Source organism: Branchiostoma lanceolatum, chromosome 14 (genome assembly GCF_035083965.1).
Source record: "Branchiostoma lanceolatum isolate klBraLanc5 chromosome 14, klBraLanc5.hap2, whole genome shotgun sequence".
Classification (NCBI taxonomy): domain Eukaryota; kingdom Metazoa; phylum Chordata; class Leptocardii; order Amphioxiformes; family Branchiostomatidae; genus Branchiostoma; species Branchiostoma lanceolatum.
The window spans coordinates 497,513-511,579 of NC_089735.1; the positions used below are offsets into that span (position 1 = coordinate 497,513).

General features: G+C 42.5%; 1 protein-coding gene across 12 annotated transcripts in view; it reads left to right on the plus strand.

Annotated features, from left to right (window-relative positions):
• LOC136448253 (protein transport protein Sec24C-like) overlaps positions 1-13,560 on the plus strand; it is a 28,583-nt gene extending 15,023 nt beyond the window's left edge. For 6 of the 12 annotated variants that reach the window (XM_066447566.1, XM_066447573.1, XM_066447571.1 and 3 more), the window contains 12 exons: positions 524-640; positions 1,775-1,945; positions 3,630-3,665; positions 5,076-5,172; positions 5,645-5,790; positions 7,015-7,153; positions 7,875-7,993; positions 8,441-8,620; positions 8,884-9,075; positions 9,704-9,724; positions 10,465-10,554; positions 11,124-13,560. In XM_066447566.1, coding sequence (XP_066303663.1) covers positions 524-640; positions 1,775-1,945; positions 3,630-3,665; positions 5,076-5,172; positions 5,645-5,790; positions 7,015-7,153; positions 7,875-7,993; positions 8,441-8,620; positions 8,884-9,075; positions 9,704-9,724; positions 10,465-10,554; positions 11,124-11,264 — 1,449 coding nt within the window. In that variant the 3' untranslated portion in view covers positions 11,265-13,560. The remainder of the gene's footprint in view (positions 1-523; positions 641-1,774; positions 1,946-3,629; positions 3,666-5,075; positions 5,173-5,644; positions 5,791-7,014; positions 7,154-7,874; positions 7,994-8,440; positions 8,621-8,883; positions 9,076-9,703; positions 9,725-10,464; positions 10,555-11,123) is intronic. The other 6 variants (XM_066447572.1, XM_066447575.1, XM_066447577.1 and 3 more) reach the window with 3 other exon arrangements.
• The last annotated feature ends 507 nt before the right edge of the window (positions 13,561-14,067 follow it).

Here is a 14,067-nt window from a genome sequence, read left to right on the forward strand (position 1 = left end):
TCACTTTATTTGCATATCAATTCATAGTTTGTGGTTAAAAACCTGCTGATTGACAAATCTTGCTCAGAGGCACTGACGAAAAGGTAGTGGATGCTACTTGAAACGTCTGACCATTTTCCAAAGTCATATCCAGTTGCTTGAGTAACTGCTATTTGGCGTATCTTATTACCTGGATGTCTGACCTTCATTGACAGACTTATTTCTTCAAACTGACGTACTAGACATTGAAGTTTACCTCTGTTGTAGAGTTCAGCTCATGCTACGGTCACATTTGCACCGGTGCCTATAGGGGATGTAGTCCCCGCCAGGCCCTGAAGACACAAATTTGTCCTGGTGGACTGCCGAACACCGGAAAGGCTCCTCTCTGTGTTCTCGCGAGTAGGTCATGGCGCCAATGTGTTTATTTGTTGCTTATATGTTGTTTTTTTTTTTTTTTTTTCCCCAGGCGGCGGACTGTGCGGGAAAGCTGTTTATTTGTTGTTTATTTGTTGTTTATTTGTTGTTTGTTTGTTTGTTTCCCCAGGCGGCGGACTGTGCGGGGAAGCTGTTTGTTTTCCAGACGTCGCTGCCGCTCGCCGAGGCTCCTGGGAAACTGAAGAACAGGGACGACAGGAAACTGCTGGGGACCGACAAGGAGAAGGTGGGAACAGGGCGGGGAAATCCAACAAAAATTGGACTTATCCTTAGGCCACACCAATTTAATTTCTTGGTTAACGCATTTTTCATTTAAAAAAAAAAATTTTAGAAAAAAAATCATGAAAACAGAGGGCTGGCCCAGCCTTCTGTTTTCATGAATTTTTTTTCTGAAATTTTATTTTTTTGGAAAAGAAAAATCCGTTAACCAAGAAATTAAATTGGTGTGGCCTTATCCAGCAATGACATAGACTGCAGCTGGAGAGTCGAAAAGTATAAGGGAAAGTCCCAGTTTTGTGTTGGAAATTACAGTTCAACTTTGTGGTTCAAATTTGCCTCAGAATGATGTCTAGCTTCTACCAACACTTTCAAGCTAATCTTTGCTCTCCCCTCTGCCCCTGATCCTGGGGAAGGGTTAGGGATAGGTTAGGGTTAGGGTTAGGGGGACTCAGGTCCTGTGGCTGTGCTCCTGCTTGTGTACTAATCTCTCCTCTCCCCCCAGACCCTGTTCCAGCCGCAGACCGGGTTCTACCAGACCCTGGGGAAGGGTTAGGGTTAGGGGACTACTGTCCTGTAATTGTGCTCCTGCTTGTGTACTAATCTTTGCTCTCCCCCCAGGCCCTATTCCAGCCACAGACTGGGTTCTACCAGACCCTGGGGAAGGGTTAGGGTTAGGGGGACTAAGGTCCTGTAACTGTGTTCCTGCTTGTGTACTAATCTTTGCTCTCCCCCCAGGCCCTATTCCAGCCACAGACTGGGTTCTACCAGACCCTGGGGAAGGGTTAGGGTTAGGGGACTACTGTCCTGTAATTGTGCTCCTGCTTGTGTACTTATCTTTGCTCTCTCCCAGACCCGGGGGAAGGGTTAGGGTTAGGGTTAGGGGGACTAAGGTCCCGTGCCTGTGTTCCTGCTTGTGTACTAATCTCTCCCCTCCCCCCAGACCCTGTTCCAGCCCCAGACCGGTTTCTACCAGACCCTGGGGAAGGGTTAGGGGGACTAAGATCCTGTAACTGTGCTCCTGCTTGTGTACTTATCTTTGCTCTCTCCCAGACCCGGGGGAAGGGTTAGGGTTAGGGGGACTAAGGTCCCGTGCCTCTGCTCCTGCTTGCGTTCTTATCTTTGCTCTCTCCCCTCCCCCCAGACCCTGTTCCAGCCCCAGACCGGGTTCTACCAGACCCTGGGGAAGGAGTGCGTGGCGCAGGGCTGCTGTGTGGACATCTTCCTCTTCCCCAACCAGTACGTGGACGTGGCCACCATATCCGAGGTCTGCAAGCTCACCGGCGGACAGCTCTACAAGTACAACTTCTTCACGGTAGGTACCCCCCTGGGACAGTGGTACAGTCCACCCCCTTCAGGATAGTGGTATGGTCCACCCTTTCAGGACAGGGGTACAGTCTTCCCCTTCAGGACAGTAGTACAGTCCACCCCCTTCAGGACAGTGGTATGATCCACCCCCATCAGGACAGTGGTATGATCCACCCTTTCAGGACAGTGGTACAGTCTTCCCCTTCAGAACGGTGGTATGGTCCACCCTTTCAGGACAGTAGTAGAGTCCAGCGTTTCAGGACAGTGGTACAGTCCAGTGGTACAGTCTACCCCTTCAGAGCAGTGGTACAGTCCACCCCCCTTGGGACAGTGGTACAGTCTAGATGATCTCCCATGACATACAATGGTTCTCAAACATGGCAAATGTAGCCTGTTGTAAGCTTACTGATCACCCCCTTAGCAGGGTGGTATAGTCCAGAATACCCCTCTTTAGAATAGGTTGTTCCAAAGGATGTGATACAAGACGGCTTAATTTCCTTTCAAGGAAAAAACTCACCCACCCAGATAAACCATGGTTTTTGTTGAGGTAAACTGTAACAACCTTAAAGCATTGGAGAATGAGGCCCAATGGTTTAGAAGTCCATAGCAGTGTTTGTAGGTTTGGTAAAAAAGCAACACCGTTTCCTCAAGCGCAGATTTAGACCTCTTCCTTCACATACATGTAGGAAATGTGAAACAATAAGTAACACACAGTCATATTATGATCATAGATTATATTAACATCATGATTTTTCACAATTTACATGCTTTTCCTTTACATATCATTTCTTACTCTGGTCTCTGCATAAACCTGACTTCTAGCATGCGGTTTTCGAAATCCAATTTGAAACATTTTCATTTGTTATTGAATAGTTTTCCTTGTCCATACTTTCCTGTTCATTTTGTAGACACGCCTATAGCTTTAAGTATAAGTTAGTTCAAGGTTTGAAGTGCTCCTGCTCAGTATGCTGCATTGTGGGTAATATGTCAAAGTTCAAGACCCCTGGCCATTCTTAATGTATTACTGGAGGCCTTCACCTTTGACATGTCATCCACAATGCATCACATGCTGCGCATGCACACTTGAGGTTGCAGACCACAGTATTTCTCCTATAGGGATTTATATAGTTAAGGATCCCAAGGTGAGATGCTTCGACGCTTGAAAATTTATAGAAAGGTGCACAATTAGGGTGCCAGATTTTTATATGCTTGACTTCAAGGTTCAATCTATAAAATATCTGCAAAATGAGATTAAATTTGCCGGCTCGTTCTCTTTTTAAAGCCACTTTGATATGACCCCAGCGGAGGTCACCGTACTGCAGGCGACTTACAGTAGTCTGGCGGTAACAATATCCAGGCGCGAATCCAACCCGACCGAACAAACATCGTAATCAAACTCGTACTGTCTCAAAACTGACGTATTCCTCTGCCATTCACCACAGTTTCAGCCTCGCTAACGTGCACAGAAAAAAAACTACGGCCTTTTCTAGCAATGCGACGCACTACTTCGTACCCGAACTACTATTGTCCACGGGGGTCGCCCATTAATACTGTGTTCTGCGACCTTGAAACTGTGAACTACCTTATTCCTCTTCTTGCTCTGTCAGTGTCAGTTCTAACATCGCTCACCGTGCATGGATGTTTTTGTTCGTTTTTGTTTCATGTGCGGCCGAACCTTTGTGCAATAATAGACGGAACAAACCACTCAGCACCATAACCCTATGGAGGTAACGTATCATTCAACAAGGTCATCCGCCCCCCTCCCACCCCTCTGGTTAACCAGTTCCAGTCCCATTAATACAAACAAACTAATCACCTAGAACTAGATATAGAGATTGATCAATCCAGATTATCTCATATCATAATGTGGGTATAGGATTTCAAGGGACAGTTTTGTATTGATAATCTACCAAAAACTAGCAAAATTGTTTTTAAAAAAAAAGAAGCTATTTAAAGAAAAATCATGAAGGCTTTCAGGACACAAGTCCATGGATTGGCCGAAGAGAGTCCAGTTCACAGCATAAGCAACAAATGAAATCATTTTGCTTCATGTATGATATGATGATACTGGCTGGTCCCTTGAATAATCGTCATCTCAACAAGCAATTGTTTTGATTGTAGATGATATACATCCTAATACTTCAGCTGATATGCCATCATACCTCTGGGGTTAAGGTTGTAGTAGATGTACTCTAGAAAAAACTTTCAGAAAAGTAAAATTTAAAGGTATATCAGGAAAAGATGTTTTGATTGCGATAAACTCTGTATTATGGTGATGGAATTGTGATCAATAGGATGTGTTAGAAGAATGGTGATGGGATTTCCAGTGTAAAGTGTTAAGTAAGGGGAATGGTGTACATGTTTTGCTCCCGCACGGTTTGCCAGCTCATGGTTCCCCTGGGATTGGTCAACAAATGGACACCTTTGATTTGACAGCTTATGATTGGTCAACATATGGTTATCTGTGATTGGTTGACTCATGGTAACCAGTGACTGGCTAGCTTAAGTCTAGCTGTGATTGGTTAATCATTGTTACCTGTGATTGGTCAGCGTCTGTCCAGCTTTAATTGGTTAATCATGGTTAATTGTGATTGGTCAGCATATGTCCAGTAATGATTTGTTAATCATGAGTATCTGTGATTGGCTTTCTCATGGTGACCTGTGATTGATCAGCAGAATTATGTTCAGCTGTGATTGGTTAATCATGGGTACCTGTGATTGGCTAACGCATGGTTTGCCTGCGATTGGTCAGCATATGTCCAGTTGTGATTGGTTAACCATGAGCACCTGTGATTGGTTAACCATAAACCTATGATTGGTTTACCATTAGCACCTGTGATTGGTTAACCGTGAGTACCTGTGATTGGTTAACCATGGGCACCTATAATTGTTTAACTGTGGGCACCTGTGATTGCTTAACCTAAGCACCTGTGATTGGTTAACTGTGGGTGCCTGTGATTGGTTAACCGTGAGTACCTGTGATTGGTTAACCATGGGCACCTATAATCGGTTAACTGTGGGCACCCGTGATTGGTTAACTGTGAGCACCTGTGATTGGTTAACCGTGAGTGCCTGTGATTGGTTAACTGTGAGTGCCTGTGATTGGCTAACTGTAGTCATCTGTGATTGGTCGACAGGCGGTGAATGACGGGGAGCGGTTCATCCAGGACCTGACGCAGGACATCCAGCGGCCAATCGTGTTCGACGCCATCATGAGAGTCCGGACCAGCACAGGTGGGAACTTTGTTACTGTAAATTTTGAAACATTTGCGTCAGTTTCAGTTTCGCGGTGACCTCTTCACCACAAATTCACGACACTGCAAATATTTGTATCTAGACGTGTTTTATTATGTCTCAGGGGCTGTCAACTTTATATAACCCGCAATGCATCACACTGCACATGTGCAGCCAAACTGTACACGTTGTTTGCCTGCCAGTTTTGAGACATAAGCAGTTGAAACATTGAAGCAGCTTATTTCTGACACCTAACTTTAGATGATTGTGTGAGAAGTAGGAGACACAACACAAACAGGACTGCTTATGATGAAGCCTGGCAACAAATTTATTCAAATGAGAGAATGGGATCGGATTTTCGATCCCGTTCCAAATAACAACTACGTACTTTAGAACCCTATGTAGTATGGAATCCTACACACACTGGCCCTTGTTACAATTGATTAGTTGATTGATTGTTGTTTTGGTTCAGGTTTCCGACCTGTGGACTTTCTGGGGAACTTCTACATGTCCAACACGACGGACGTGGAGCTGGGGGCCATGGACTGCGACAAGGCCGTCGCCGTCGACTTCAAACACGACGACAAGCTGAGCGAAGAGCTGGGCGCATACATCCAGGTGAGGAGGGTTGTTGGGGTCTCAGTGCTCTGCTCTTGGATCGAGTGGTAAGGGGTTCGAATCTCACTCAAACATAGAGACAGGACCATAGAGTGAAGGCCTGGGGGTTTACAGACTGGTAAAAAGGGACAAGGAAATCATTATGGTAGTGTGCAGTTTCTGTCATGTTATGGGATTTTCTGTAGTTTTCAGTTCTGTGATGTTCTAGATTTCTATTCTACAGTATGTACTTCTGTAATGTTGTACATTTCTGTTCTACAGTGTGCTGGTCTGTATTGTTCTTGTATCTGTATCTGTATCTGTATCTATATAGCCGGTATAACCGCCATTAGGCGTAACACACCAGCTTCGCAGGCACTCGGCGCGGCAGCAGCTGGTTATATTACACCGAACGGTCTGTTACACCTAGTCTTTGCATATCTGACTGCAACCGTTCTTTAAAGCTACTTAGTGAGGAAGCTCTTACAGTACTTGATGACAACGAGTTCCATTCTACTATGGTTCTCGGGAAATACGAATTTTTGAACACATCAATCCTTGGCTGATAACTCTGGTACTTAAAAGCATGACTATTTCTGGTCCTCTTCTGAGCTGGCATTAGATACTTATCAGTCGGTACGTCCACAAGTTTATTAGTCATCTTGTACATCATGCAAAGTCTGGACATTGTTCTCCTGTCCTCAAGTGACATCCATTGCAGATCTGCTTTCATTTTTGTTACACTAGCGCCCCTTTCATAGTTGTTCGTGCAGAATCTGGCAGCTTGGTTCTGCACCCTCTCCAGTTTATCTATATCCTTCTTTGTGTATGGATCCCAAACTGTTGCAGCATATTCAAGGTTTGGTCTTACTAGAGACGTGTATGCAAGTGATTTTACCTTTGCTGGGCATGCCCACAAATTACGTTTGATCACTCCCAATGTCTGTTTAGCCTTGGTTGTTACTTTGTTGAACCTTGTTCTACAATGTGCAGTTCTGTAATGTTCTACATTCCTGTTCTACAGTGTGCAGTTCTGTAATGTTCTACATTTCTGTTCTACAGTGTGCAGTTCTGTAATGTTCTACCTTTCCGTTCTACAGTGTGCTGTTCTGTATTGTTCTTGTTCTACAATGTGCAGTTCTGTAATGTTCTACATTCCTGTTCTACAGTGTGCAGTTCTGTAATGTTCTACATTTCTGTTCTACAGTGTGCAGTTCTGTAATGTTCTACATTTCTGTTCTACAGTGTGCGGTTCTGTACACCAGTGTGAGTGGCCAGAGGAGACTCAGAGTGCACAACCTGTCGTTGAACTGCTGCAGCACCATGGCAGACCTCTACAAGAGCTGCGAGATGGACGCCATCATGAACATTCTCTCCAAACAAGGTCTGTTTCCACGGCAACCCGTTGTCAGGGTGACTGTTTTGCTGCATTTTTATAGCTATGTAACCTTTGTTAGAAAACAACAGTACAAAAATGTATGCCTCAAGCATGAATTTTCGTCTTATAATGGATGGAATGAAACTTGGTCATGTCTACAGTATACCAACTGTAAAGGTTAGCATTTACTTTCCACATATTTTTCCAGAGCCGACGTTTTGATGACTGTCTGTCATCTTCTTTAGGGCAGTTCTGACTGGTTCACTGTGCACATTCCGTCATCAAAACCTCGGCTCTTGTTGAATATGTGGTTGCAAATGAAAGAACTTTGCAATTTAGTCATTTTTTTTGTTTGTTTGAACCTTTGTTTATTCATGATAAGCTCAAATCGGCACGCAGGCCGCTTTTCATTGATGTCATGAGGGAAGAGGTAAGGGTCAGATACAATATAACAGAGATAAACAGTCATTTGAGTCCTAATAACTCTATCAACATATATCATTACATATTTATGGTACAACAATATACAATTTCTACAACATACAACATAAAGTAGGGCGAAAGCTGGTTCATGGTCCGTGTCCGTTCGTTTAGTTCATTTCCGTTACTTCAAGAGTCTCTTGAAGGAAGTCAGATTCGGAGCCGTACATTCACCAACCAGATGGAATAATACAGGGATGTTTCCTGGATGTCTAAGCTCCATCCATATATTCACTTTTCTTTGCAGCTGTGAGATCTGTGGTGAACTCCACTCCTAAAGCCATCCGGGAACAGCTGATGGCCCAGTGTGCCAACATCCTGGCTACTTACAGGAAAAACTGTGCTAGTCCTTCATCTGCTGGACAGGTGGGTATGTGTGTGTGTGTGTGTGTATGTTTGGGGTTAGGGTTAGGGTTAGTATAGTTAACAGAAGTTCATCTCTCCTGTAGCTGATCCTGCCGGAGTGTATGTGTGTGTGTGTGTGTGTGTGTGTGTGTGTGTGTGTGTATGTGTGTGTGTGTGTGTGTGTGTGAGTGTGTGTGTGTATGTGTGTGTGTGTGTGTGTGTGTGTGTGTGTGTGTGTGTGCGTGTGTGTGTGTGTGTGTGTGTATGTGTGTGTGTGTGTGTGTGTGTGAGTGTATGTTTATGGTTGGAGTTAGGGTTAGGGTTAGTAGTTAACAGAAGTTCATCTCTCCTGTAGCTGATCCTTTCGGAGTGTATGTGTGTGTGTGCGTGTGTGTGTGTGTGTGTGTGTGTGTGTATATGTTTGAGATTAAGGTTAGTATAGTTAACAGAAGTTCATCTCCCCTGTAGCTGATCCTGCCGGAGTGCATGAAGCTCCTCCCGCTCTACGTGAACTGCGTGCTGAAGAGCGACGCGCTGCAGGGCGGGGCCGAGACGTCGACGGACGATCGCGCCTGGCTCATGCACCTCCTCAACTCCATGGACATCTCCTCCTCAGGAGCCTTCTTCTACCCAAGGTTACTCCCCCTGGTGAGTACAAACGGAACTGCAGTCATGGGTTTTGGCATTGCAACAGGGGCCTGGTGTGTTTCCTCACGATGTGGTTTACTGGGTATTTCTCATCACATCCCATACACATAATCACACACATAGACACACGCATAGACACACGCACAGATACAGCACTGACACTCACAAAGACACATACACACACATAAACACACACATACACATGTTCCCATGGCGATCAGGAGTAAACATATATTACATGTCTGTACGTTTCTCCCCATCAGCACAACCTGAGTCCCGACAAGGACGACGTTCCCATGGCGATCAGGTGTTCCATCGAGAGGATGAAGGATAACGGGGTTTACCTGCTGGAGAATGGCGTCTCCATGTTCATGTGGATTGGGATGAACGTCGACGCCGAGTGGATTCAGAGCGTCTTCGGCGTGCAGTCCGTCGCACAGATCGACATCGACTCCGTAAGTCTGCTGATTGCAGGCCGGCTTCAGGCTGAAGTGAATTGATTCATAGATTAAATAATTAATTCATTCATGCATTTGATTGGTCATTCATTCATTCATTCGTTTGATCGTTCCTTCAATCATTTGTTCATTCAGTCATCAGTCCTTTGTTCACTCAGTCCTTTAGTTGGGAGTTTATCTTGGATTTTTGGCTTTGGATCATTCATTCATTCATTCATTCATGTACAGACTCCTTTGGAGTTTATCTTGGATGTTAGTTTTTGGCTGCAAATCATTCATTTACTCACTCTAAGGAAAGTAAGTCCCCACCAACTTGATGTTTCATGATTTAAATGTGGCCATATTGTTTTCTGTCAGACAGACACATTTCCTAGTAGTGCATAGTTTGTAACTTTCACACACTCTTCAGAAGTTTGCACACATCTTGTATCTTGCATGTACTATTCCTTATCCTGTCTCAGAGTCACCTTCATTCTGCATGTTGCCCTGTTCCTGTACGTTAGTTTCCCTGTGTAGTAGCCATGGTAACATCTCTGTGCACTGTCCCTCTTCCACTTCCTTATTTGGACATGTGTGTTTGTGTGTCCTGATATCTTTGCCTCCCCCTCCTGCCTGAATGGAACAGCCCACCCTACTGGACAAAGAAGTAAGTCCCGTCTGTTTCCCTGCCTTTCCAACTTCCTTGTGTCTTAAGTCAGATAAGACCTCCTCGTGTCTTACAGACTTCATTCCCTAGAATTCAGCATCTTAACCGTATCTTCAATACTCTGGCATAAAGTCACTTCATCAGATCGAGATGGTTTTCTTCTTCGTCACAAAAAAATGCTACGTTGCCTACTTTTTGTTGCCATTTCATCTGCATTGTTAGACTACAGGATGTGGATTCTGCCTGCTGATACATGTATATATATAGCACATCACATGTTTCCCCCATGTCGTGTGCAACTTGGCAAGATTCAGATTTTATTTCCCAATGATAATATTAGCAGGGGCATGAATGACATCAATATTGCCTGGACTGCATCATTGATAACAAAACATTGTTAACGTCTGCACTCAAAATGAGGTATTTACATTATGAAATAAGATAAAGTTTACATGCTAACGTAAGACAAAACATGGGTTTTGCAGGATTGTTGATTGTGTTGACTTGATGTTTGGGAATTAAAAGAAATTTGTGGTCACTCTGACACAAAGACAGGTGATGTCTGTCATGGCATTTAGTAGAAGCTTAAGTCGACACCAAGTTAACCACTGAAATGTAGGGATTTCAACATGCTGCCTTCAAAAGTGAAAAAAAATGTGTTCAGGATCTTCTGCTGTTTGTCCGCTTAAAAGTGTTGTTTGTTCGTTTGTTTGTTTACGACATTTCCACCTTGTCTCCAGGGCACCCTGCTGAGTCTGGACAACCCGCTGTCAGCCCGTGTGCGCAACTTGGTGCAGCAAATACGCAGCCAGAGGAGCAGGTTTATGAAGGTCAGTAGGGGTCATGACCTTTGACATGACCTTTTGTAAGGTCATGACCTTTGACATGACCTTTTGCAAGGTCATGACCTTTGACACTTGTTTTTCTTCAATTTCAACAGTTATGTTAAAAGTCCTACATTTGAACTTTTTTCTCAAGGATTAGTAACTTTTTCCATTTGTAACTCTAGACATTATCACAGTAACCTAAGAATGCTAAAGATGTCTGAGTGGGTTAATTTGTTTTTGTGTACAGTGGAGAAAATACTGATAATTGAGAGGAAAAAAATGTAGGACTTTCAATATAATTCTGTTGAAATTTGACTGGATATATTCACATAGTTTGTAACTGTTTTCTTTTTTCCCCGGCAGCCCTTTATGTTACAGCACAACAAATTGTTTGATATATTAATTAAGATGTCAAACCTGGGTACCGGTAGTCTTAAAACATTGTTTATCACCAGTTTCAACAATCCTTGTCGTTATTTGGCAGCTGACCATAAAAAAAACAGTGGAATAAGTCAGGTTTTGTACCTTACATTGTTTTGTAATGTTTGTTTGTTTGTTTCTTTTGTGTGCAGCTGACGATCGTGAGACAGCGCGACAAGTTGGAGCCGTGGTTCCAGCACTTCCTGGTGGAAGACAAGGGTCTGTATGGGGGGGCATCGTACGTGGACTTCCTCTGCCACATGCACAAGGAGATCAGAAACCTCCTTAGCTGAGGACGGACGCGGCCGAGGGAACAGGGAGGGGTCTGGAGACATTGTGTACATTTACTGTTAAAGGCACCTGACTACGTGTGACCAAGTCAGCTTCAAGAATGGCAAAATTTGTTACTTTATTTTGTGTTTTCCAGCAACAATGTAATAACCGTATACATGTGTACAAAGTAGGAACATGACAACCAGAAAAGCAGTTTGCTAACTTTCCCCGAAACAGAAATATGACCCATGAAGGAATTTGGCGCGAAATTTTGAAATATGTTTTGAAATATCCTTGTGATTTAAACTTCTTTACTTACGGTAAGTTTTATCTGGGTTGAGAGCATTGACTCTCATTCTTACCTTCGTCAAAAATAGGCTGTTTGGTGGGGAGGGGGGTGTTTGGGCAAGAACAAAATATATGCTGAAGCATCCATAAACTTGAGTTTATGGTAATGTGGCCTAAAACTATATGTTTCAAATTTTCTGATGTATCCAGCACACATCATTTTGACACAATTTAGTCATGCTAGATGCACATCCATTTGACAAGTATGTGTGTCAAACACGAGTACATCATGTATGATGTACTTGTAGATGGCTACAAATGTAACGATTCAACAAGCTGACATGGTCAGATGTAGCCAGGCCTGCTCATGTAGACGTTATTTTGCAGAGGAGCCAAAAGTATGCTTACCTGGTTTTAGGATGAAAAATTGCCTCTGTAAGTAAAGTGTTCAAAGTGGACGATAATCTGATTAAGTTAAATGTAAATGACACAGACGTGAAATTCTACGCATATTTTACATCGGGAATAACGAATAATGCTCCATTCTGTCTGTATACAATTAAACATGTCATATTAACGTCAACCATTGTTTAAACAACTTCTATGTTATTAAGTGCCACCTCTGCTAATGTTCTGATGTTAACCTATATTCAGACAATTTTGTCCATGATAAATTGCTTTTACCAAATTTTGCTATGTTCTGGACATTCTGTAAGACAGCTTGCGGTACAAAGTGATATATGCACCGAGTTAAACCTCTTTCCCTTATACATAACTCACAGAGCTACTGATAGAGTTCTTCTTTACTGCTTGAGGCTACACCAAGTTAATTAGTTGGTTCTTAATGGTAAACTGCAAGATCCATGTGAAAACAGAGCCTGAGGGGGAAGTCTGTACACTGTTTCAGGGAACAGACTATGGTTGGGAATACGGCTAGCTTTTATGCAGATCTCCATGAATGTTACAATCCAATATTCCCTCCCAGTCCTCTGCTTTCATCTTTTCCTCCTAATATGTAATGTTTTTCTTCAACTCAGAACCTGAGAAATTAATTGGTGTGGCCTTATGCAACTTTTCCCTGGTATTCTATTCTATCTGGTTTCTCAGTGCTGATTGGCTGTTAGAAGTCACATGACACAATTGAAGAAAGTCAGTTGAGGTACAATCATATTACATGCTTTTTATAATCAGTTGAAATTCATCTTATTTAAGCTTCAAAATAAAATTCAACTTTATCAAACTTTCTCCTGCTGTTGTGCCTTTCCTTGCTCAGTCTTTAAGTCTGCTACACCTTTTTCTTAATAGGAATCTTATTTTTTTGTAGAACGCTCTCAAAGAGGAACCTGTATGCGTTAAGATACCCTTACAATTTATGTGGAAAGAAATCTTGTATTTTCAGCAGATGTTTTCTGAAGCGATTTACCCTGGGCCAAATCAATTTATTTGTTGGTTTGGGGATGATTTTGAATAAATTTCAAAATAAAGTAAGATGTCAATATAAAAACGGGCTGAAAGCAAACTTGTATCTGACAATATTCGCAAAGTTACAGCCCCCCCCCCTTAGACTCTGTTTTCAAAGTTCAGCATAATTTTTCTTTCTCCAACAATCAACACATTTCATTGGTACGGCCTCACCTCACAGTTGCCGGGCATGAAATGAGAAAACTCTGTTGTCAAAAAGATCAAGATCTGAAATAATTGATTCATGTGTAATTTTCCAAATATTTTTTCGTAAACGATATATTTGTCCACAGGGGCATTATGGGATACCAGCCAAGCATGGTGGGAAGGCCATCATGTGTAAATATGATCTGCTGATACTTAAGACTTCAGCATTTGTGCTGACCAGCATTTAATTTAGTTATGTTTCCGAAATGTTCATAATGTTAATCATTATCTAACTCTGTAAACTATAATGATATTGTGTAAACCTTAACAGCTTTGCCTTGTGTACAATGATATTAATACACTTTGCAGCTGGGAACTTCATTAAAATGTTTTGATCTCAAACTGCTGAGAATTATGCAATCATGACTTTTGTTACTCATTTAACTATTTCCTTTATTCCAGTTCTCAACAATCTTAATATGCTGTCCCTTGTGTTTGCACTTTTGTTGCAAATGGCAACTCAAATTGAGACACTATATCTCTGTATTGCTACTTTTTACTATTCAGAATTGTGGACAATGAGAGCTGGCCGCATCTTTGGCACCATACTTTAGCACCTTAGTTCCACCCGTGTAGGGGATGTAAAATCTTATGTCACCTGAAAACAGGGCACAATTCTCCATTTTTGGTAGGTGAGGTAAAATATTTACTTCACATCAAAACAGTTTCAGATTCAGTTTTATTTCTCGTGACTTCGCATGTGACAATTTCATAGAAATATGCACATGAAGTGCGTCATAATTTACAAAGGGCTCATGATCTGTAAAATTCACTTATTATGTAAACATTGACTATAACATTAGAATAACATTGCACAATCAGATTAAAATAAGGCGCCGATTCAAGTTCCCCTTATACATAAACAAT